At 40.7% G+C, this 22,360-nt stretch overlaps 1 protein-coding gene across 1 annotated transcript in view; it reads right to left on the reverse strand.

The window, feature by feature from the left end:
- LOC150083320 (focadhesin-like) overlaps nucleotides 1-22,360 on the reverse strand; it is a 181,298-nt gene that overhangs the window by 29,541 nt on the left and 129,397 nt on the right. Inside the window, exon 6 of the mRNA XM_090378475.1 lies at nucleotides 20,473-20,638. Within this exon, the coding sequence (XP_090234601.1) occupies nucleotides 20,473-20,638 (166 nt within the window). The remainder of the gene's footprint in view (nucleotides 1-20,472; nucleotides 20,639-22,360) is intronic.

Here is a 22,360-nt window from a genome sequence, read left to right on the forward strand (position 1 = left end):
TTTGTAATACAGTCCCAAGGTGTGCCTCTTGAGTCCCCAATCCCTTTTAGCTATTCTTGAGACGAGGGCAGAATATCTCCTGATTTTCTCTCGGATATGTTTCAAGTGTGGGTTGAAAGATTGGTTCCTGTCCAGTATGATTCCTAGATATTTCATCTCACTGAGTAGTTTGATAGTTGTATTTTCTACTTTAATTTGCGGTGGTCTACGGAGATTTAATGTTCCTTTCAGTAGCATTGAGTAGGTTTTTCCCGGTGAGATCTTAAGAAAATGGACCTTCATCCAGTCTTGTAGAATTTGAATTGCTCGATTTGCCTGGGTTTCCAATTGAAGTTGGTTGTCTGCAGCAACAGTCAGTATCAGGTCATCTGCAAATGCCTGTGAGTGGACTTCCCCCAGGTCGAAGGACAGAAACTCATCCAATACCATACTCCAGAGGAGCGGTCCCAGTACCGAGCCCTGGGGGCAGCCCCTGTAAACAGGCAGGGTCAGTTTCTTGTACGGAGTCACTACTTGTATTTTTCTCTTGGATAAATATGACTTCATTATTTTGTAAAGGTTGATGGGTGTTTTTGCCTTCCGCAGTCTGGCCAGGACGCTCGGCCACCAGATGGTGTCGAACGCCCCAGCAAAATCGACCGAAATAACCAAGAAGTACTTCCTATCACAGGCAGCAGCCAAACTTAGGAGGCTGTTGAGAGCATCCACTGTTGAGGTTCCGGGTTTGAACCCAAACTGTGTGGGCATCACGAGATTTGCAGCTTCATAGTGGTGCAGGAGTCGCTTGTAAAGCATCTTTTCAAGGAGTTTACTAGCAACTGGGAGCAGGGCAATTGGCCAGTATGATTCAGGTTGTTCGGGTCGCTTCATAGGATTTTTTAGAATTAATTTGACGTTGGCCATTTCCCAGTCAGATGGAAAGACTCCAGTCTTCAGGCATGTGTTGAAGAGGTTTAGCAAAGTCTGCGGAGAGATGTCTACTACCTTTTTAATAATCTCCGGCTCCAGAAGATCTGGGCCTGGGCATTTTTTATTCCTTATTTGTTGCGCTGCCTGTTGTAGTTCTTCTAGGGCAAAAGGTGGTTCCATTTGGTCTATGTCATATGCTTCATTTCCATCGCAGATCTGCAGTTGTTCTGGTAGTTGCGGGTGTGCTGGGGTTTGGAAAATCACATTGAGGATGTTGATGATAGACTGTTCCCAGGTGGTGGCCAATGTTCGGTGCGGGTGGAGGTCATGACCTCACCCCTGGGGAGCTTATTCGTAGTGACTTTGTACACCCCCCCCCAGGGATCGGCATTTCCAGTCGTGCTGACTAATTGCTCTCAGGCCTTCTGCTTACTTTTTCGTATTAACTCAGTGTATCTGTTTCTCACTGCTGCGTATCTTTGTCTGAGTGATGTTACTTCCACTTCCGGCCAGGTACGTCTTGCCCTTTGGAATTGTTTTCTTGCCTTTATGACTTCTCTTCTGAGGTTCTGGATGTCCCGAGTCCACCAAGGGACTGCACCAGGTGTGGGCAATTATGCTTCATCACAGCCTCACTGGCCGCTGTTATGGTCTTGGTAATTTTTCTGTGGATGCCGGCTGGGTCTTCTTGTCGATCCGCTTCAATGCAGTGTTGGCATAAGGTTCGAGTCAGCAGTTCCCCAAAGAGTCTCCAGTCAGCTTTGTTTACTGCAAAGCAGTTAAGCATCTGTTTGGCTATTGGTATTCTATAGAGAGATCGGTTGATTTGGAAGGTAATCACTCTGTGGTCAGACGTGGTCCAGGAGTCTTGGACTGTCCAGACAGTGATGTGTCCTGCAAGGTTTCCGGTGGCAAGGGTGATGTCAATTGTTGCCTCCCACAGAGTGTTACAAAACGTAGGTAGGTGGTGAGGCCTGTTTAGGACTGTCAAGGAAGAATTCACCAGGAACTCCTCGAGGCGCTGCCCATTTCCAGTGCCCCTTCTGTCCGGTGTTTCGCTGTGCCAAGCCGGGGAGTGGCAGTTTACATCCACCCCTACCAAGATCCGTTGGCCTGGGAGAGTGTCCAACACAACCTGAAGGCATCTCGTGGCAAATGTTATTTCTTCCCCCGGCCTACAATACAAGGCAATCGCATAGAAGGATCCCAGGGGTGATATTATATGGGCACAAGCAGCCCAGCCTGTGCAGAGTTGTGTGATACGGGTGGCAGTAATTGCTGGATTGCGGATCACTATGGCCGCTTTTGGGGTCTCATTCTCAGCCTGTATGATTTTATATGCTATTGGATAGCCCCTTACTTTTTTGGAGTGGGTGTAGGGTTCCTGCAACAAGAGGATGTCGGCATTTTCCTCGTCCGCTATTTTTCTTAGTTGTTCAGGCACTGCTCTGGCATGGTGTGTGTTTTGTTGTAGTATTAACAGCTTGGTTGTATTGAACTTTTTAAATTGTATTGCCATAATCAGTCCTCATTTGGTATAAACTCTTTATCTTGTTGTACGTCGGACATTTTGGGTCCCTGATGGAATGGGTGTGTTCGAGCTTTGAGGATTTACAATTCACACAAACCGGTTCTTGCTCCTTGTTTGGACAGCTGTTGTATTCATGTCCTTTGCTAGAGCAGTGTCCGCAAGTTGGTGTGATCTAAGTGCATGTATGGGAGGTGTGGCCATACCTGCAGCATTTATAGCATTTAGGCACGGTCACATGCTCCCTGAACCTGGGGCTACCCCACTCAATATAGTCTTGTCTGGTGTTTTAGTATCTGCCAAGCGGCAGGAGCCAGTTGCACTATCCAGTTGTTTTCTCCGGGCTTTGACTTTTTTGAATATCTTGGTTGCACAAGATTTGTCATGTCTTTATTTATCCCTTGTAGATTACGAGTTAGCACTTCCTCCGCAAGTTGGGTAGGTGTCACATCTTTGTTGACATCAAAAATTAATATTGATGGTCCTCTTCTCTTGGGTGGCTCTGCAGTGATACCCAGTGTAGCTATCTTGGGGTTTTCCACGATATTCTTGATATCCTCCCTTGACTCTGTTTCTATTATTACTCCTACATTTCTCGTCTTTCTAATCGCTTTTATCTTTGTTGTCTTTAAATCATCCTTCAGTTTTTTCATTATTGTGGTTTTAAAATCCTCACTTGTTTGTGTTACTCTGTATCTCTGCTGGTCTGAGGACCACTAGGTTTGGTGTTCGAAGTAGCGGTTGTTTTCTAGGTTGCGGGGCTTTTGAGTTTGATCTTTGTTGTTTGGAATCCTCAGCACTTGTGCATATGTGGGAGTACGCTGTGGAGACTATGGTGTAGGAAGATTTGGTAGACTGTCCAGCACCTTCTCAAGGATGGAGGTTCTTGTCTTAAGTTCCTCGTTAGTGGTTTTTAGTTTCTCGCTGTTGATGAGGAGGGCAGTGGTAATAGATTCAAGGGTGACCCAGAGTTCCTGGACATAACTTGCCGCTTGTCTGGTGAATCGACTATTATCTTGATTAAGAAAGGTCACAAGATTCCTACGTAAAGCAGATATTATTTGATGGGTTGGAGAGTCTTCATCTATAGGTTTGTGAGTTGTAGGGTATGCTGAAGGTGTAGTTGCTGTGACGGTTAGTTTTCTGGATTGGGGGAGGCCTTCTGCCTCAGTCTGATCGAATGCTGTGCGCGGTCCCTCTGGTTGTTTGACAGAGGAGGTCTTAGGGGCCCCTGATGGGGTAGGAAGATTAGTTGATAGTTTGGCTGCAGATACTGTTCTAGGACTCTCGGCTAGATTGGGGGAGGGCCCTGAAGCTGCCTGGGAGGCAGGAGCACTTATAGCTGTTGGAGAGAGAGTAGTTTGTAATTTCCCAGTGTAGGGAGAGCTTGCCTGTGAAGGTTGCAGATTAGGAGGGACAGGGGCTAGGCGATCTGCTGCTGGCATTGAGGTGTTAAATTGAAACTTAGATGAGATCACAGGGTCAGATTCATCAAGAGGCACTTTGTTGAGAAATTCTAGTATGGTTTGAGGAGACTGGGGTGTTCTGGTTTTTGCTCTCCTCTTACTTTTCTGTTTCTTTTTCTTGGACTTGACTTTGGGAGGCTGGAGGCCAACTTGGTCTGAATCGTCTGCTACAGCATTCTCGTCAGCCAACGATGAGGATGCTTCTCTTGAGCTCATGTCTAAAGGTTGTATGGTTGGGGTGAAAGACCAATAAAGTTATAATAAAGCAATTGTAAGGGGTTGCTCCTGAGTAAATTTGATTTCTTCTGAAAGGTCTACAAAAGGAGGAACAAAGCTCCTGAATTTTGTAGTTCTATGGAAATCAGTTAGGGAGCACTATTTGTCCACACGTACAGAATGACGTCACAGTAGGCAATATGCACAACACACTTTAGACATACTAATCAGATTATTATAGCTAAAAGTTATTAAGGATGGAGTAGCTATTGCATCATAATTTCCTAATACTATCATTAATTAATAATCCTCATTAATTCATTCCTCATTTGCATATTATAGATATAAAGACACTTTATTCACTTGAGCAACGTCACAGTTCCGTTAGTAAGCAGGAGTCTTCCCCAGCCAATCAGGCTGATCATGTGACTAGTCACGTGATCACACTCTGGGAACAAACGCCTTTGTTCTCAACACTCAAGGAAGAGGGTATGGCTGGCACCAGGTAACTGAATTATTATACACAAAAGCATAGTGAGCCATAACTCCAAAATAACCAAGTTATACATTTCAAAAATTATATCTTTTAAAATTGGACGTCCAGTTGAAAGTTCAGGGAACAATGTTCATTACCTACATTCAACTACAAGGAATATATCACCAATAGAAGAAAGTAAAAGAATCCTATAATACACAACAGCCAAACCTATATGGCGTTACAACGCTGGCGTTCGTGAGTGACCACAACAACAGCAAGAATTTGAAAAATAGTCATAATTTCAAAACGCCTTACAAGTTTGGCAATATAAAGATATCTGGGGACTCACCATCACCTAAGGAATCGAAGAACACAATTTAAGTTCAGTTGGAGCACTTTGAACTACTTTTTTGATTAAACAAATACGGAGCACTTTGAACTACAGCCGTCTGACCAACGGTCACGTGATGAAGGGATGTAGTGCCAATGCACTACATCGCTTCATGGTCATTGGGCACCCACAGGGCAATGGACTCTTCCAGCAGGACAATGCGCCTCCCACAAAGCCATAGTGACAAGAAGTTCAAAGACCATTCCCCAAATTTTACCACCCTGGAATGGCCTCCCCGTTAACCGGACATGAACAGCGTGGAGCATCTTTGGGATGCTGTGGAAAGGTCCATTCAAGATTTGGATCTTCCACCCAGGAATGCAACAGAATTATGGACAGCAATGCAGCAAGCATGGATAAAAATACCTGTGGAATGCTTTCATGAACTAGTGGACTTAATGCCTCGCTGTGTGACTGCCTTTATCCGGGCAAATGATGGGCCTACCCGTTACTAGGTAAGTATTCCCATGACTTCTGTCCACTCAGTGTGTGTGTGTGTGTGTGTGTGTGTGTGTGTGTGTGTGTGTGTGTGTGCGCTATATATATATATATATATATACACACTGTTATAATGAGCACGGAAATAACAAGATCATGGCTGTAACGAGCAAAAAGGCATAATGATTTTAATTTATGAATATTCCCATACAATCGCTCACTGTTATAACAAGCGTACTGCATGGATATACTGAACAAATTTTGGTAACTAGGCAAACATTCTTAATTGCCCGTGTAATCAAAAAAACCCAATTCTTGGAATAGATGAAAACGAAAAGTATGACTTAGCTTTATGACCATCTGCATCGGATTAGCGACCAGTTTATGACCTTGTCCTTCTGGAGACGGTAGCTATACAATAACTCCGCCATGGACGGTCCCAAGCCCGGCTGCGAAAGGAGGAGGGTGGTCATCCTGCCGAAGTGACCAGAACCGGGAAACCGGGGAAACTAGGCAAGAAACCGCATGAAATTCGGAACAAGCTCTTACAACAATGTTACCGCATCCGGGGTAGCCGATGCGCCAGCACTGGGGACCCAGGGTACTGGTGTGAAGTGGACCACTGGCCACAGAACAAGCTCTTATAACAATGTTACCGCATCCGGGGTAGCCGATGCGCCAGCACTGGGGACCCAGGGTGCTGGTGTGAAGTGGATCACTGGCCACAGCAATAAGCTTACTACGCCGAAAAGGACAATTAACATTGGCGAATGGAATGTTCGAACGGGGCACCACGTTGGACAAAAGGAAATCATTGCCCAAGAACTACTTAGGTGCAAGATATCAATCGCGGCATTATCCGAATTAAGGCTCACCGGGTCTGGAACGATGATCATCCAACCACCAGCACCTAACAAAGCGGTTATGCTATTCTACTCTGGTGGTGAGAAACGAGAAGCAGGAGTGGGCTTTATGGTCGATGCTCAGGCCACCAGTAGTGTGATCGCTTTCCAACCAATATCGGACCGCCTGGCAGTCCTTACTGTCAAGGGCACCATCAAGACCCATATTATCTCCGCCTATGCGCCAACTGAGACTAGCCTGGACCCGACCAAGAATGACTTCTACAACCAGCTCCAACATACGCTGGATTCAATTCCGCAGACAGAAGTGATCATCCTCGCAGGGGACTTTAATGCCCACATTGGCGTGGACAGATCTGGTTGGGAAACAACAATGGGCAAGTTTGGCCATGGGAAGATCAATGACAACGGATTACGTTTGTTGTCCTTTGCCGCATCTAACAACCTGATCATTGGAAACAGCCATTTCCAGCACCCTCAAAAACATCAACTTACATGGCGAAATCCATCTGGCAAGGACTCAGCAATCCTGGACTACATTTTGATCAATGCCAAATTTCGCTCATCACTCATGGACGTTCGTGTCATGAGGGGACCTGATTGCGGATCTGATCACTACCTCATCCGGGCTAAGGTGCAGCTCAAATTACGGCATGCAAAAAGATCATCTCGGTCAGCCAAGCTGGACTGGAGGCAGCTAATGAATGCTGCCAACAAACAGGCATATCAGATCGCCCTATCCAACCGCTTCGAGATGCTGGCCGTGCCCGAGGATATAAATGAAGAAGAAAAGCAGATCTCTGATGCCATCCTGGAATGTGCCAAGCCCCTATGTCCACCTGCCCGACGTCGAACGCAACCATGGATATCAGACGAGTGCCTCGACCTCGTGGACAAACGGAAACAGGCAAAGTTGGTCGACTTTGAACGGTACCGGCAGCTAAACCGAGAAGTCCGACAAAGAATGACAGCAGAAAGAGAAGCATACTGGAACCAAGTAGCAGACGATCTTGAAGTGGCGGCATCCAAGAACGAGTACCGCACTCTCTACCGCACCCTCAGATGTCTGAGTGGAAAGACCAAATTGATTAGTGACAACATCAAGAATGCTGATGGGACCTTCGTGCGATCACCATCCGAACGCCTGCAACGGTGGAGTGAATTCTTCAAAGCTTTGTATAATCACGACCCACCTCAGGGACCACCAGCAACAGCACTCTCGATCGACCCCCCCTGAGGTCTCCATGGTCGATGTTGAGCCTACAGTAGAAGAAGTGAAAGCAGCCATACAATCCCTGAAGAATGGCAGGGCACCAGGAGTGGACCAAGTCACCACAGAAGCGATCAAAGCCGGGGGAGATGTACTGCTTCGCCGACTACACTCGCTCCTCAAAACCATCTGGTGCACTGAACAAATTCCGCTAACATGGAGGAAAGCCATTATCGTACCGATCCACAAGAAAGGTGATAACCGGGACTGCAAGAACTACCGTGGCATCAGCCTCCTTTCCATCATCGGAAAGGTCTTTATGAAGATCATCCAGTCAAGACTGCAAAAACATCGCGAGCAAACCAGTCGAGAAGAACAGGCAGGATTTAGACCCGGGCGAGGATGCTGTGATCAAATCTTTGCCATTCGTCAGCTGATGGAGGAGAGGATCCGGTGTGGACAGCGAACCGTCATTGTTTTCATTGACTTTAAGTCTGCTTTCGACTGTGTCCACCGGCCTGCCTTATGGAAACTACTAGAGGTTGAACATGTACCTCGAAAAGTCATCACACTCCTCCAAACTGCATACAACGGTTTAACCAGCCAGGTGCGCATCCAGAACGATTTATCTGAGGAATTTACCATCCAAACTGGAGTCCGCCAAGGGGATGTAGCCTCCCCGTTGCTTTTCAACATCGTGGTCGACGCCATTATGAGGCAAGCATTCAGAAACAGACAGGGCATACAATATGACAAGGATCACTATATGACTGACCTGATGTTTGCTGATGATAGTGCTATCCTTGCCAGTAACGACGCTGAAGCCACGGACATCCTCTACGACATTGCCCGCATTGCCCGGCCATACGGTTTGAAGATCAATGCTGGTAAGACAAAGGCCCTGACAACAGATGGGTCACAAGCCACCATCTATCTCGAAGGCGTCCAGATCGAGCAAGTGCAGGACTTTAAATACCTTGGGTCGCTGGTCCAGGAGAAGAAAGTTGCATCCACCATGGAAATCCACAGCAGAATTGGACAGGCGGCCACTGCGTTCGCCTCGCTCAAATGGTGTCTGTGGAAGAGGACCAACATTTCCACAAAGACTAAAATCCGACTCTTCCGGACTTTGATTCTGCCCATTCTTCTTTACGGATCGGAAACATGGATTTGTCTCAAGTTAGATTTGAACAAACTTGAGGTATTCCAAATGCGATGCCTGCGGCAGATCTTGGGCATCTCTCTTCGCGACCGCATCACTAATGATACCATCCTCGCCAGATGCCAACAGCAACCAACCATTGCCGACCAAATCCAGAAGCGAAGGCTTAGATGGTTTGGCCACGTATGTAGAATGGGCACGAACAGAATACCATCCAGACTCCTTTGGAGACAACGACCCACCCAATGGAGCATCCAATGGACCGCGCCTAGGAAAACGTGGGCCAAGCAAGTGGAAAATGACTTGAGGAGCCGACGTCTCGACCTTAACCAGGCCAGGACTTTTTTTTTTTTTTTTTTTTTTTTTTGATTTGGTAGTTGTTGGCGCATCGGCTTCTATGGCCATATTGCACCTCCCAAGGTTTTTGCAGTACTTTGATCCAAGCCCGAGGCGGGAATCGAACCCGCGACCTTTGGGTTGCCGGGCAGGTACTTTACCCACTCGGCTAGCCCGGTCGGCCCAGGCCAGGACTGACGCCATTGATCGTAAGGTATGGAAGAACATCACAGAGCAAGTCCGAAACCCTGCGGCACCTATAGCAGCATACTGGTTGCGTGGCCAACCGCCTCCCCCAGCTGCCAGCTAAGGACCAAAGAAGAAGAAGAGAAGATATACAATAGTGCATTGTCATTCTGCTTGTTGCATTACCCTATTTACAGATTCCCTTGTATTCACTGAACCATAAATTTATTTCGGGACTCTGAAAAATTCTGGAACTGGGACTTCTAAGAACTTTGTATGCATTTCGGGACTTCTAAGAACGTTGTATGCATCTTGCAACTTCTAAGAACTTTGTATGCAGATCATGTTATCATTTTAAAAGTAAAATCGTTTAGAAATGAACTCTTTCTTCGGAAACATGTCTACTAACAAAAGAAAGGGTCTCTAGATTCATGAAAAAGTCTAAATTATTTGTGAGTTAGAACATGATGCAAAAAAATGTTGAAATATGTAAAATGTTTTCATCAACATTATGGAAGAATAAAGATGTTTACATATCAGCACTGGAAAAGAACATAGCCGAAAAAAAAAAAAAAAAAATTATAAAGTGCGAGGTTACAAACGATGAAGCATTGCTTCAATGGTTCACTACACAAAGAAGTGCTGGATTTTCAATAGACGGTTCGATCTTGAAGGCCCGTGCGGAAAAATTTGCTAAACAATTTGAATGAGACGATTTTGTGTAACAGTGGTTGGCTCGATCGATTTAAAAACCGACATAACATCATTTATGCAAAAATTAGTGGAGAATCTCGATCTGCAGATCCAATAAGGGCAAATGAATGGAGTGACCATGTTTGGGCAGAAAGCAGGAAAGATTTCGATGATGAAGACATCTACAATGCCAACAAAACAGGACTTTTTTTATAATTTGACACTTGACAATACATTTAAATTCAAAGTGGAGAAATGTGTTGGTGAAAAAAAAATCGAATGCTCCCTTGACAGTTCTTGTATGCAGAAATATGAGAGGAATTGATAAAAAAAAAAAAAAAAGCTGTTATCGAAAAATCATTAAAACCTCGGTGTTTCAAAAACGTAAGGAAACGTCCTGTGAATTATTATTATCCATATGGAGCAGCGATGATACCTTCGGATATTTTTCGGCAATACGTAAATGATTGGAATAAGGAGCTATTCAAAACGAAAAAAAAAAAATTTTATTGTTAGTTGATAACTGTCCTGCACATCCCCAGATTCAAAATTAGTCCAGCATTAAGCTAGTGTTTCTGCCTCCCAATGCGACATCAATTTTATAACCAATGCACATAGGTGTAATCAAGAGTTTGAAAGGATTTTATAAAAGATTTCTAGTTGTACAACTGATCAGTCAAAGAGAACAGAAACTTACCGAGTCTATATTGAATGCTATAAATTTATTGAATGAAGCATGGAACAACATTACTTCGACAAACATATCCAACTGCTTCAAGAAATCGAAATTAAATTCAAATGAAATTTCAACTGTAGATGAAGGTGGAAACGAAGAAAACAACTTGCCATGATCCGAATGGTTGCTACATAAACGTTGTAGATTTTAATACAGATAACATCGATGAATTTGTACAAGTCGATGACAACTTATTAACTAGTGGTCTTCCAACAGTGAGTGACATTGCAGATGCTGTGCTCAATGAAGATAATAACGACGATGATTGTGATGATGATATGATGACAACTGAAAGTGAATCAAAATCGGTGCCAACAATCTCACAAACTCAAGGTGCAATGGACATATTAGCCAATTTTTTTTGAAGGAACTGAGGCAAATAATGAGACTTTAATCCGTTGAATGTTTTAAGGAGAAACTTAAGAAATATCAAAGTGACATCTTTAAAACAAACGTCAATTTTAAGATTCATAAATAAAGGCTAATTGAAATTGTGTTTATTATTAAATGTATGGTTTTAAAATTACAGACAAATATTAAGTGCATTGTAGTTTATACAAGCATATTAATACAAATAATATGTAGGTATATACTTATATTATTTTCCTCTCTCTAATATTTCTTTTGTTTTTTTGAATCTATCTTTTTATCAAGTTATTGAGAATTTAAAAAAATAGGAGGTAGATTTAACTCATCACCGATATAAAGTGCTTACTGTTTAATGGTCCCAGGGGTTTCCCCATCTCTCGCTATCACTGATATAGCAAGTAATGATTATAATAAGGAAATTTTGTCGGTACCCTGATGCTCGTTATAACCAGGTTCGACTGTATATGTATGTATGTATGTATGTATAAAAACATATTACTTGATACCCCTTCTAAATGTTTTGCGTACCCCAGTTTGGGAAACGTTGGCCTACAACATCCAGAGTAAAATAGTAGTGATGCTATCCTGAAATAGAAGTTCGACAGACTATCCAGCAACACATAAAAGGAAGACAGGAGCTCACTCCATGTGACCAGCGGGTATTATGACAATCTCATCAGACATTTCTGCAAACCATCAACCAGGTGTTTAAGCCATCAACTAGGATTGAGTGGAGCTGAGGATGTGGAGCTTTGTATAAACCCACCACATACGTAGTTCCACATCCTCAGTTTTCATGGGAGAGCAATGCTGCATAACCCAAACATCTTAAAGCACAATAAGCAGTCTTGCTTTGCATGGTGTAAGCAATGCTATTCGTTAGCATTTGTTACACCATGGTTTTGATCCACCATAGCAGCCTAATCATCATAATATGTTGCTGTGTGCCACTCATTTTGTGAGGTCTGGGTTCAATTCCTGATTCTGACTGGCAGATTTCTACAGTTCTCTTCACTCGATGCTGTAATCAGCTGATCTCAGGCAGGCAGCCAACATATAATTCCCTGTCCCCATGAGTAATTCCAGTTTTTCCAGCATGCAAAACACAAAAATTAGTTCACAAACACATTTCCACAGACATAATATGCTTAGTTAAAAGCATATGCTTGGGGGCCCATTAATATTGATATACAGGGTGTCTCAAAAATATTGGTACAAATGTTTAGGGGAGGTAGGTAACATCTAAAGGAATGTGAATCGCATAGGAACCCATAACCGGAAACGTCACGAGAAAGTATTAGCAGAGGCACAAGAAGGAAAAATGACACGACAGTAATTAGTGGCAAACATTTATTTGACATAATATTAACAATGGAGTACGAGATGGATGCATTTCATGATGTTACAACAGATGCTCGAAGGTTCCACCATGAGACGTGATGCATTCGTGACACTGACACAGCATGGATTGGCAGACACGGTCGAACACACCTGGAGTTTCTTTGACAGTAGCAGCAGTGCAGACGAGTCTCGCCACGAGATCCATTTCGTCTCCACAGGCGATTCACACACAATAGATTTGAGGGCAACCCACAGAAATAAATCAAGGCTCGATAAATCAGGTGAGCGTGGGGGCCAGGCAACGGGTCCAGAACGGCAAATCCATCGACGCCCGAAACGTCTGTTCAAATGGTCACGAACACACCTTCCATAATGGGCAGGTGCCCCGTCATGTAGAAACCAAATGTTACGTCTCACATTTGTTGGAACATCATCAAGTAAGTAGAACTTGTTCAAGCAAGATCCAATATTTAGCGGAGTTCATGCGGGATAGTAACAGGTATGGGCCAACTAAGCAGTCACTGACCATACCTGCCCACACATTTATTGTGAAATGATGTTGTGCCGCATGGGCTCACCACAACCCACACACACCGTGTGGGTTGTGGTGAGCTCACACATGAGCATTGTGCTGATTGAATAAGCCTTTCCGAGTGAAATAAGCCTCATCCGTGACCAAAATATAGGCTGGAAAATTCAAGTCTTGAACACTTTCTTGGAGAAACCACTGTGCAAAAGCCACACATGCAGGATGATCTTGGGAGAGCAGTAACTGAACCCTTTGGAGATGAAAGGGGTGTAAGGAATCGTCATGCCAAACACACTGTACACTGCAAAGAGACACTCCTAGGGCAAAGGCAACAGCATGTGTGCTGGTAGTAGGATTATTCTGGACGGCATTCTACACACTTTCTTCCATGGCGGGAGTTCACGTCGAACGTGGTCTGCCCGCACTACTCCTGTTACCTCTAAATGGCCCATAATCGCACAGATTTTGATGCGCACGCGCAAAAAAACGGTGGTCCGGTACATGTCTGTCTGGGAAGCGTTCTCCATAAATTCGTTGAGCAGCTCGTCCATTGCCCTCTGCTAACCCATACACTAGGTGCATGTCTGCCAGCTCACAGTTCGTATTTCGATGCATGCTCTTCATGTGCCAACTACTGCTTGAATGAGTAAACCAGAAATTTTCCCTCTCGCGAACTGATGAACAGCGCCGTGTACTGACTTACGGTGACGTTTCCGGTTATGGGTTCCTATGCAATTCACATTCCTTTAGATGTTACCTACTACCCTAATGGTTTCCGTAGCCGAGTGGGCAGGAGCGGGAGTGCAGTAGCACCCGCTCTTTGAGTAGCCCGGGGTTCAAGTCCCTGACTGCTGAATACGGTCGATCTGCCAACCCGCACTGGACCAGCGTGGCAGATTATGGTCCATTTCCCTCAGCATGAATTGTTGAGGAGGCTTCCATCCTGCAGTGGGTTGATAATGGCTGCACTTTACTTTTTTTTTACTACCCTAAACATTTGTACCAATATTTTTGAGACACCCTGTATATAAATAAAATGGTTTTTGCAGTTCTGTTGCAAGGCAGTCCATCATTCCATACTATAGAAGGCATCTGGAGCAACTAATTAATAACACTGCTACTTCTATCCTGCTAGCAGAGCAGCAGGGAGCACAGCCAAAACTTATCTACATTTTGTCCATGTTAGGTTGAGATGGGTATACCCTCCCACATGATGGCATACTTAAACACTCCATATATGTTATCCCATCATCAATTTTTACCTCATCTACAACAATGCACAATGAACACACAAACTAAGAGAACACTGTTGAAATCCATGAAAAGAACAAAACATCCCAAATACTTCCTAATACACTTCTCAAGTACACATAGCCTTAGTTCTAATATCAATATCCATCTAAAATACTCTAAATCCCACTTACCTCTTCTTTTTTTTTTTTCTGATACGATCTCAACTATTGATTTCCATAACCACTACACATCTTATATGCCCCAATTACTCAATTTATGAATAATTAGGAGTAATACTTTAGAGGTAGTATCTGTTTATGTGTACGCTCCATTATTACTAATTAGAGTCTTCTTAATCTGGAATATCCTCTTTTTGATCTCCTTTAATTCAAGATCTCTATCCCACTGTCAAATTCATTTGGTGCCTCTGTGCTTGGCATTTTGAATTGGTATTTGCATTAGAATGATGTAGGGAATCAGTTTTATTCCACATCTACCAAAAAAAGAAATAAAATAAAATATCCTTTCCCCAGTCACTAATATTTTCCACTGCCAAAAACTAGCAATATCATGGTCTCAGCTGTAACCCCTATATACAAATTTAAACTCCCATGGGTGACAAAAGGTAGAGTAGATGCAGAAAGAGTATTCAACAGCTAATCTGAATAGCTCCTAGAGCACTATCAATAGGTTTGATCCAATAGACCAGTGATGTCCAACCTTTCCCCATACGGGGGGGAGGGCATATTCAAAGTTAGATTTGTTTCACAGAACGCACCGAATGATTCGAGAAAAATTAGCGTTACATTTTCCATATATTATTACATGTAAAAGAAAGCCTCTATTTGCATGTTACCGTGTTTTATTTTCAGACTACATAATATGTATATATTACATAAAAAATGCATAATTCCCAATACTTTTATGTGCAACAAATCTATATCTGTGATATATTTTTTTAGATTTTATTAAAATTATAAAAATATTACTTACTTTTTTTTTTTTTTTTTTTAACTTTATTTTCGCTTTTAAATGGTCACTTTAGAAATTTTACAACCTGAAAAGGATCACTACTTTTCAATATTAAGGTGAATCAATAAATATAATAATACGCCTAAAATTGAAAATATTCGAAATATTTTATTAAGTACAATACACATACCGAACAAAACTTAACATTTAGTGAGATGATTAAGGGTGAATATTTTTAGATAATTGTTCAAAATTTGGTTGAAAATTTTTGACACCAATTCTCAATACAGAATGAAGATGCTCATCCATTATTCTGTTTCTTTTTAAATATTTCTTTGATTTTATGCGTGAAAAAACTTGCTCACAAGCATATGTTGATCTGAACAAAGTAGCCGTTTTCGTGGCATTTTATTTTATTAGGGGAAAATCTTCAGATGGGAAAGCTTTGTAGAATTATAGTACTGTAGTTTATTTTCGCAGTCAATATACAGGTACCCCCGTATAACGGGTAGTCAGGTTCCTATAAAATCTCGTCATCATAAGAACATAATAACAAAAAGGGCGATTATGTTCCAAACACTAACTAAAATACAACAATGTTAACAAAAATACACCATTCTAGATTTCATGTATTTTCTGCACTCTTTAAAAAATCATTAATCTGGGTTGTTTTTGCTTTTGCTTGATAGATCTTTGTAAATTTCATTGTATAGAACTAAGTATTTTTGAAGCTCCCTTTTGAACTTTGTGTTCCTTTTAGTAGAAGAATCTGCATTCAAAAAATAATATTCTAATTGCTTGGCTAGCTTTCTTGCCTTCCCGTATACTTTTTAGTGTAAAATTTGGGACTTCAGAATTTATCTGCACTATCATCCTCTGAATTTATTTGATTTGCCTCCAATACCATTTTCACCAAATTCGCTTTGCCAGCCTCTTTTTCTACAAGTAATTCTTGAATGGTTTAAAATTGAGCTGAGAAGTGGAAACTAAAGTTTAACATGGACAAATGCAAGATACTACATATGGGTAGCATTAGTAAAGGCACATGATGCAAGAAAGAAAGCTTATATAGCATCGGTCAAAGGGGGGAAAAAAAAAACCTTCTCATTTCACCCATCCACTCACTCCAAATGTTTGTCCAGTTCTGCCTTGAATCTATTTAAGCTATCAACTTCTACAACGACAGATGGAAGTTTGTTCCAGCAATCAACCACTCACTGGCTAAAGGCTAACTTCTGCACACCTATCCTACAAATGTCTTCCCTCGATTTGAATTTATGCTCTCTCAGGCGATTATTCTGAGCAAGAGGAAGAATCCCATCAGCATTGAGCATGCTGAAACCATTCAAAGCATTATACACCTCAATCAGTTAACCTCGCAGGTGCCTAGTCTCCAAACACTGTAATTTGCAAAACTAAAGCCTTTCTTCGTAAGAGCAACCCTTTGTTCCATTCACTAATCCTTTGCCCTTCTCTATACTCAATCGAACAGCTCTACATCCTTCTTAAAATGAAGACTCCAGACCTGTATACAGTACTCAAGGTGTGGCCTGACCATTGCCTTATACAAGGGGATAATCACCTCCTTATCCCTGCTAGAAAAATTCCTGTATATCATTGACAAGACACCATGAACTACTCTTGCAGACCGTCTGCACTGCTCAGAAAACTTCATATCTGCCTGCACAATTACCCCCAGATCCTTTTCATTCTCTACCATGTTACTCTGGGGTTACTGCTTCCCATATTTTTTTTTTTTTTTTTTTTTTATGAAAACCCCAAACACGAAAGGTATCAAAACCTATAGTACTTAGTACCATGCATGGGTTGAAGGAGAAGTATGGGGTGGGGGGGAGGGGGTGCCGGAAACTTTGCTCTAGAGACTAAACATGGGTTTCACCACTTCAAGCCTCCAATAAGCAAAGTGGTGGTATTTCACCGGTTGATGAAAGTCATCTACCACCTAGTATGCAGTACATTTGTCAATTTTACATTTGTCAATGTTAAACTTCAGTTGCCACCTCTCAGCCCATCTGCTCAACTTTTCTAGATCCTGTTGCAGCAGTATACTGTCAGTGTCATCAACAACCCTGCCGACCTTCGTATCATCTGCAAAGTTGGACATTAAGCCTGATATACCTTCATCAATATCATTAATAAATACAGAACACAAAAATGGACCCAACACTGAACCCTGAGGGACTCCACTAATAACATTAGTCCATGAAGAGTACTGTCCCATGATTACCACTGACTTCTCCCACTTAACCATCCCTTTATCCATAGCAGCAATTTGTCTCCAATGCCACACTGCTCCAATTTGTGCAGCAGTCTTCCATGTGCAACAGTATCAAAGGCTTTTCTAAGATCCAAATATATGATATCAAAATTATTCTTTGCATCCAGTTCCTTGTGACCACGTCATAGTATCCAATCAAATTGGTTAGACAAGACTTTCCCTTAACAAACCCATGCCATGTCCAAGCTATAACTGAAGTCTTGTCTAGATGATCCTGCAGTACTTCTTTAACCAGTGCCTCCATTAATTTAGGTAGCAGTAATCCCAGAATAAAAAACCAAATGTGTGGTACCATACTCAACAACAGTGGAGAATAAAAAAGTCCTGATGGTAATTGTTGAGTCAGACAAAGATCTTTGGACAGTGCAGATAGGCTTAGGGCAGCACATGAGTCTTGTCAAATGATATACAGGAATGGAATTTTTCTAGGGTAAATAAGGTGATTATCTCATTATATAAAGCAATGATCACGCTACATCTTGAGTACTTTGTACAGGTTTAAGATCGTTATTTTAGGAAGTATGTAGACCTGTTGGCAATGATATTAGTGAAGGGAACAACAGAGTGCTCATACCAAGAAAGGCTTTAGTTCTAAAAATTTCAGCATCTGAAGACAATCACTTTTGAGGAGATCTGATTGAGGTATTCAGAGGTTTGAAGGGATTGAATAAACTCGATGCCAGTGGAATCCTTCCTCGTGATCAGTAACCACATGAGGCAGCATAAATTCAAATTGAGGAAGGATGGTTGCAAGACAGACATGTGGAAATCTGCCTTCAACTAGAGATAGTTGACTGTTTAAACAAAGTTCTATCTGGTTTTATTGAGGTGGGCAATGTGAATAAATTCAAGAACTAAGACAAACCATTAGAAAGACTAAACAGATGATATAGGAAGTGCTTTTTTTTTTTCTTCCCTTTTTTTGGCTGGTGTTACATTTGCTTTCTTTCATCATTTGCTACTACTAACCACTTGCCATGAGGAATACATTTATTTTACCATAAATGCATTTATTATTCATTGGACAGTCAAATGATAACTCTCGCTTGTTGGCTGTACCTAATCATAAATGACAGCTACTGCCAATCAAACTGTACATAACATAAACTTAAAAAATGAGCAGTTTCTTTTTCATTAACTTACAGCATCAGATGAAGTTTTCTGAGCAGTGCAGAAAGGCTGTTAGAGCAGGTCATGAGGTCTTGTCAATGGTACACAGGAATTTTGCTAGCGGGATAAGGTGTTTATTTCTTTGTATAAGGCAATGTTGTATAAATGCTGTACTCAGGCCACACCTTGAGTACAGCATACAGGTCTGGAGGCCTCATTTTAGGAAGGATGTAGAGTTGTAAGAACAAGTACAAAGAAGGGTAACAAAACTGGTGAGGGGAACAAAGAGGTGCTCTTACCAAGAGAGGCTTAAGTTCTGCAAATTGCAGCATCTGGAGGCTAGGCACCTGAAAGGTGATCTGATTGAGATGTATAAGGCCTTGAATGGTTGGAGAAGGCTCAATGCTGATGGGATTCTTCCTCTTGCTCAGATTATGAACCTGAGGGGGCATAACCTCAAATTGAGGAAAGATAGTTGCAGAATAGATGTGCAGAAATTTGCCTTTAGCCAGCACGTAGTTGATTGCTGGAACAAACTTCCATCTCTCGTTGTGGAAGTTGATAGCTTAAATAAATTCAAGGAAGAACTGGACAAACTTTTGGAGTGAATGGAGGGGTGAAATGGGAAGGTTTTTTTTTTTTTTTGGCTGATGCTGCATAAGTTTGCTTTCTTGCATCATATGCCTCTGCTAATGCTAAATACAGTAGTGATGCATGAAATCACCTTGGAAACTTCGCTGCATGCATACAACAATAAAAGTTAATCATGTAAAGAAATTTGAAAGTCTTTAATTTTTGTTCCTACCACATTTAACTTATGTTTAAAAAAGAAAAGAAAAATTATAAAATTTGTTTGCTTTTAAGTTTACATGATGTGCAATTTGAATGAAGGTAGGTGGCTATCAATCATCCATGGTGAGGAGCAACCAATGAGAGACACACATCACTGAGTTTGATTATCACTGACATTTTTTTAAGTTGCTTCAGTTGGCATAAGAAAGTTTCCCATAGCGAGCAATATGCTATGCGAGCAATACTATTTTGTCACTATCAGAACACTGAATCTTTCAGCAGTAGTTGAAAAACTAAAAATATTCAACTCATGCACTTTACTACCAACAATTAAATATTAAGTTCAAAAAATCCAGCTAGCACTAGGTCGCTATGCTGTTGGATTTATGAGGTTCTACTGTATGTATTTTAAATTAATATTAACACAAAGTGATAATCACTATTTAACCCATTCAGCTGTGAGTTTAATATATGTGGGTAGGTCCCCCACAATGAATTTTCTTTAGCAGTGGTCCTGTAGAATGAGTTTCTCACAGAATTCTGAAATTTTACAAAAATGAAAACTTTGTACATAAATGCTTTAATGTTAAAGCATTTATGATTGAGGTATTAATGTGTTCTTATTTTAACTTTATTGTCCAATACAGAGTAAATCTATTGTCAACAATCAAATCAAATCAGAATTAAAAAAAACCCTGATTAAAACAATTTGAAAAAGAAACACCTTTGCTACTTTTCTGATGTAGTTCCATCATCCAATTTATGTATTACTCTAAGTTTTATCAAATTCTTGATCTCAATTCCATAGATATTCTTGAATTTCAGCTCTTATATGCTAAAATCAGACAAGTGTGTGTGTGTGTGGTATGGTTGTTTATTGGCACATTAGCTTCTATGGCTATAGTGCACCAATCAGACAAGTAATGCAACTTCAAAATATAGATCTATGTACATAATCCCCAGAGCTGACATATGAAAAATGTGGTGTTACTAAAAGAGCAAATTGTAAAATTAAGTAGTGTTGCTGAAAAGGTAAATCATAAATTTCAGCCTATTTTAAAGAGCTATTAAAAAATTTTATCTAACATGGAAATGGAAACTTTTAAATTTAATTTGTGTTTAAATACAACTGATCTTAAGCAGACATTTTCTGCAGGATTTAACTGTATAAAAAAGAGAATTTTTTTAATACTAAAAATCTAAATAAAAACATACTTGCAGCCATGGAATGCAAAGGAAAATAAAATCCCAAAATTCATCTTCATTAAGCTGTGCTAAGAGCTCAAAGGTTGAAATTCTCAGAACAGCATGTTGTAATGGGCAAACAGGGTTTATTAAAATATACTGGAATACTGGGCCTAAGAATTTCATGGCATATTTTCTGAAAACAATATGAAAACCATTAGAAAAGTATTCCACAGGTATTCTACTGAGTCAACGCAATAGCTTGCTATTTATAAATTGATTTTGCTAATCAGCATTGTTAATATTATTTTTAAAAAGTTGGTTTTTTAAATGGTTTGTTTAGAATGACACCAAAACAATTCAGATCACAAGGAATGGGCGTATCATATCTAAATTGAATGTAAAGATTGATAAAAAGGAGTGTGAGATTCAACTCCCAGATATTAATTAAATCAAAGGCATCACCAAATCGTTCCTGTCAGTAAGAGATCTGAACCTAGAACTTTCCAAACAAGGTAACAGCAAATTCATACTATTTTAGTATTATTTCAACAATACTATGTGAACAATTCATTACGTGTTACTGTGTGAGTTTAAGTTATCATTCAAGAACCATAACTTTCCTACCCAAAATAATTGTCTAATCTGCAACATATAAATATGGTATGTTTAGACTTTTAAGAAAATCCAGACATTTGGCTCTCCATCTGCATTGATGAATTACACTGATAACCCTGTGAACATCCTCTCATGACTTAGAACACAAACAAAAATATATATGGGGAGCCAAGCTTTTATTCTCTTCTTCAATCTTATAACAAATGTATAATGCATATTCCTTCTCAATGAATCAAATAAATACATGTTTTTGGAATTGCAAAGTCAATTCCCACCCCTCCCCCATAAACATACTGGAATGACTCAGGCCTGTTAACACTTTTGAGATATCATAAGCAACATTATATAGCTAACTGTTTCAGCAGCACACCAGAAAATAATTAACAGAGATCAAAAATTAATCAGTGGGCTATAAGAAAACTACTAAGATGGCCAGATGTGACTGGCAGATTTTTGACCAATGAGGTATATTACAAAGCAATCTCCTGACCAATGGTTGAGTGACACATGGTGTTACATTAACCAATTTCTGAATGCTTGACATTCTCCAAGGTAAGCTTTGCACTAGAAGATAGTTCTGGGTAGCAAGTTCTTTAAGGAATTTTTAAAATTTGTAAAAGTAAATTAGTACACAAGTGATTTTAAATATTAACTTATTCTTATTTTAATTTGGTTGCCAACATCAATGTGAAATAGAGATTAAAAATCAAATAATCAAAATTAGAATTTAAAAAAATGGTAAAAATACATTTATAAAACTTCTGCAAAAAACAAAACTGCTTCTTCTTTCTTTGAAGCAGTAATATCCTGTATATCTATTCATGCATCATCTGATTCAATTCAACAACTCTGGATCTAAACTTGAAAGAATTTTGGCCTCTGGAAGCCAAAATGAAACAAAGGCTGACAGAGACAATCTCCCCCCCCCCACTCTGAATTGTATCTACAATTAATCATGAACACAAAGGATGGTAATGCTAAAAATTTCAAGATAATTTGTAGGTAAACAGAGATATTATTTGCAAATATTATCTTGCACTTGTTCTACTCCTGAGATACACTTTCTACTAAGACACAGCAATATGGAAAGCAAAATGTTGCAGATTACAAGGCCTGCTGGGGATCCTCACAGAAAAAGCAATATATGTGCATATTAAGGCTACTAAGAGCAGAAACAAGTGCATGTATACTTGCATGTGTAGTAATGCTAGGAGTATAGTAAACAAATCTGTTGAATTTCAAGTACTAGTGAAGTCATCAAATGCAGACACTGTAAAGAATTTTCTGGATTTAAACTTTC

The sequence above is a fragment of the Mastigoproctus giganteus genome, chromosome 7, assembly GCF_048544385.1.
Source record: "Mastigoproctus giganteus isolate SK-2022 chromosome 7, ASM4854438v1, whole genome shotgun sequence".
Taxonomy (NCBI): Eukaryota; Metazoa; Arthropoda; class Arachnida; order Uropygi; family Thelyphonidae; genus Mastigoproctus; species Mastigoproctus giganteus.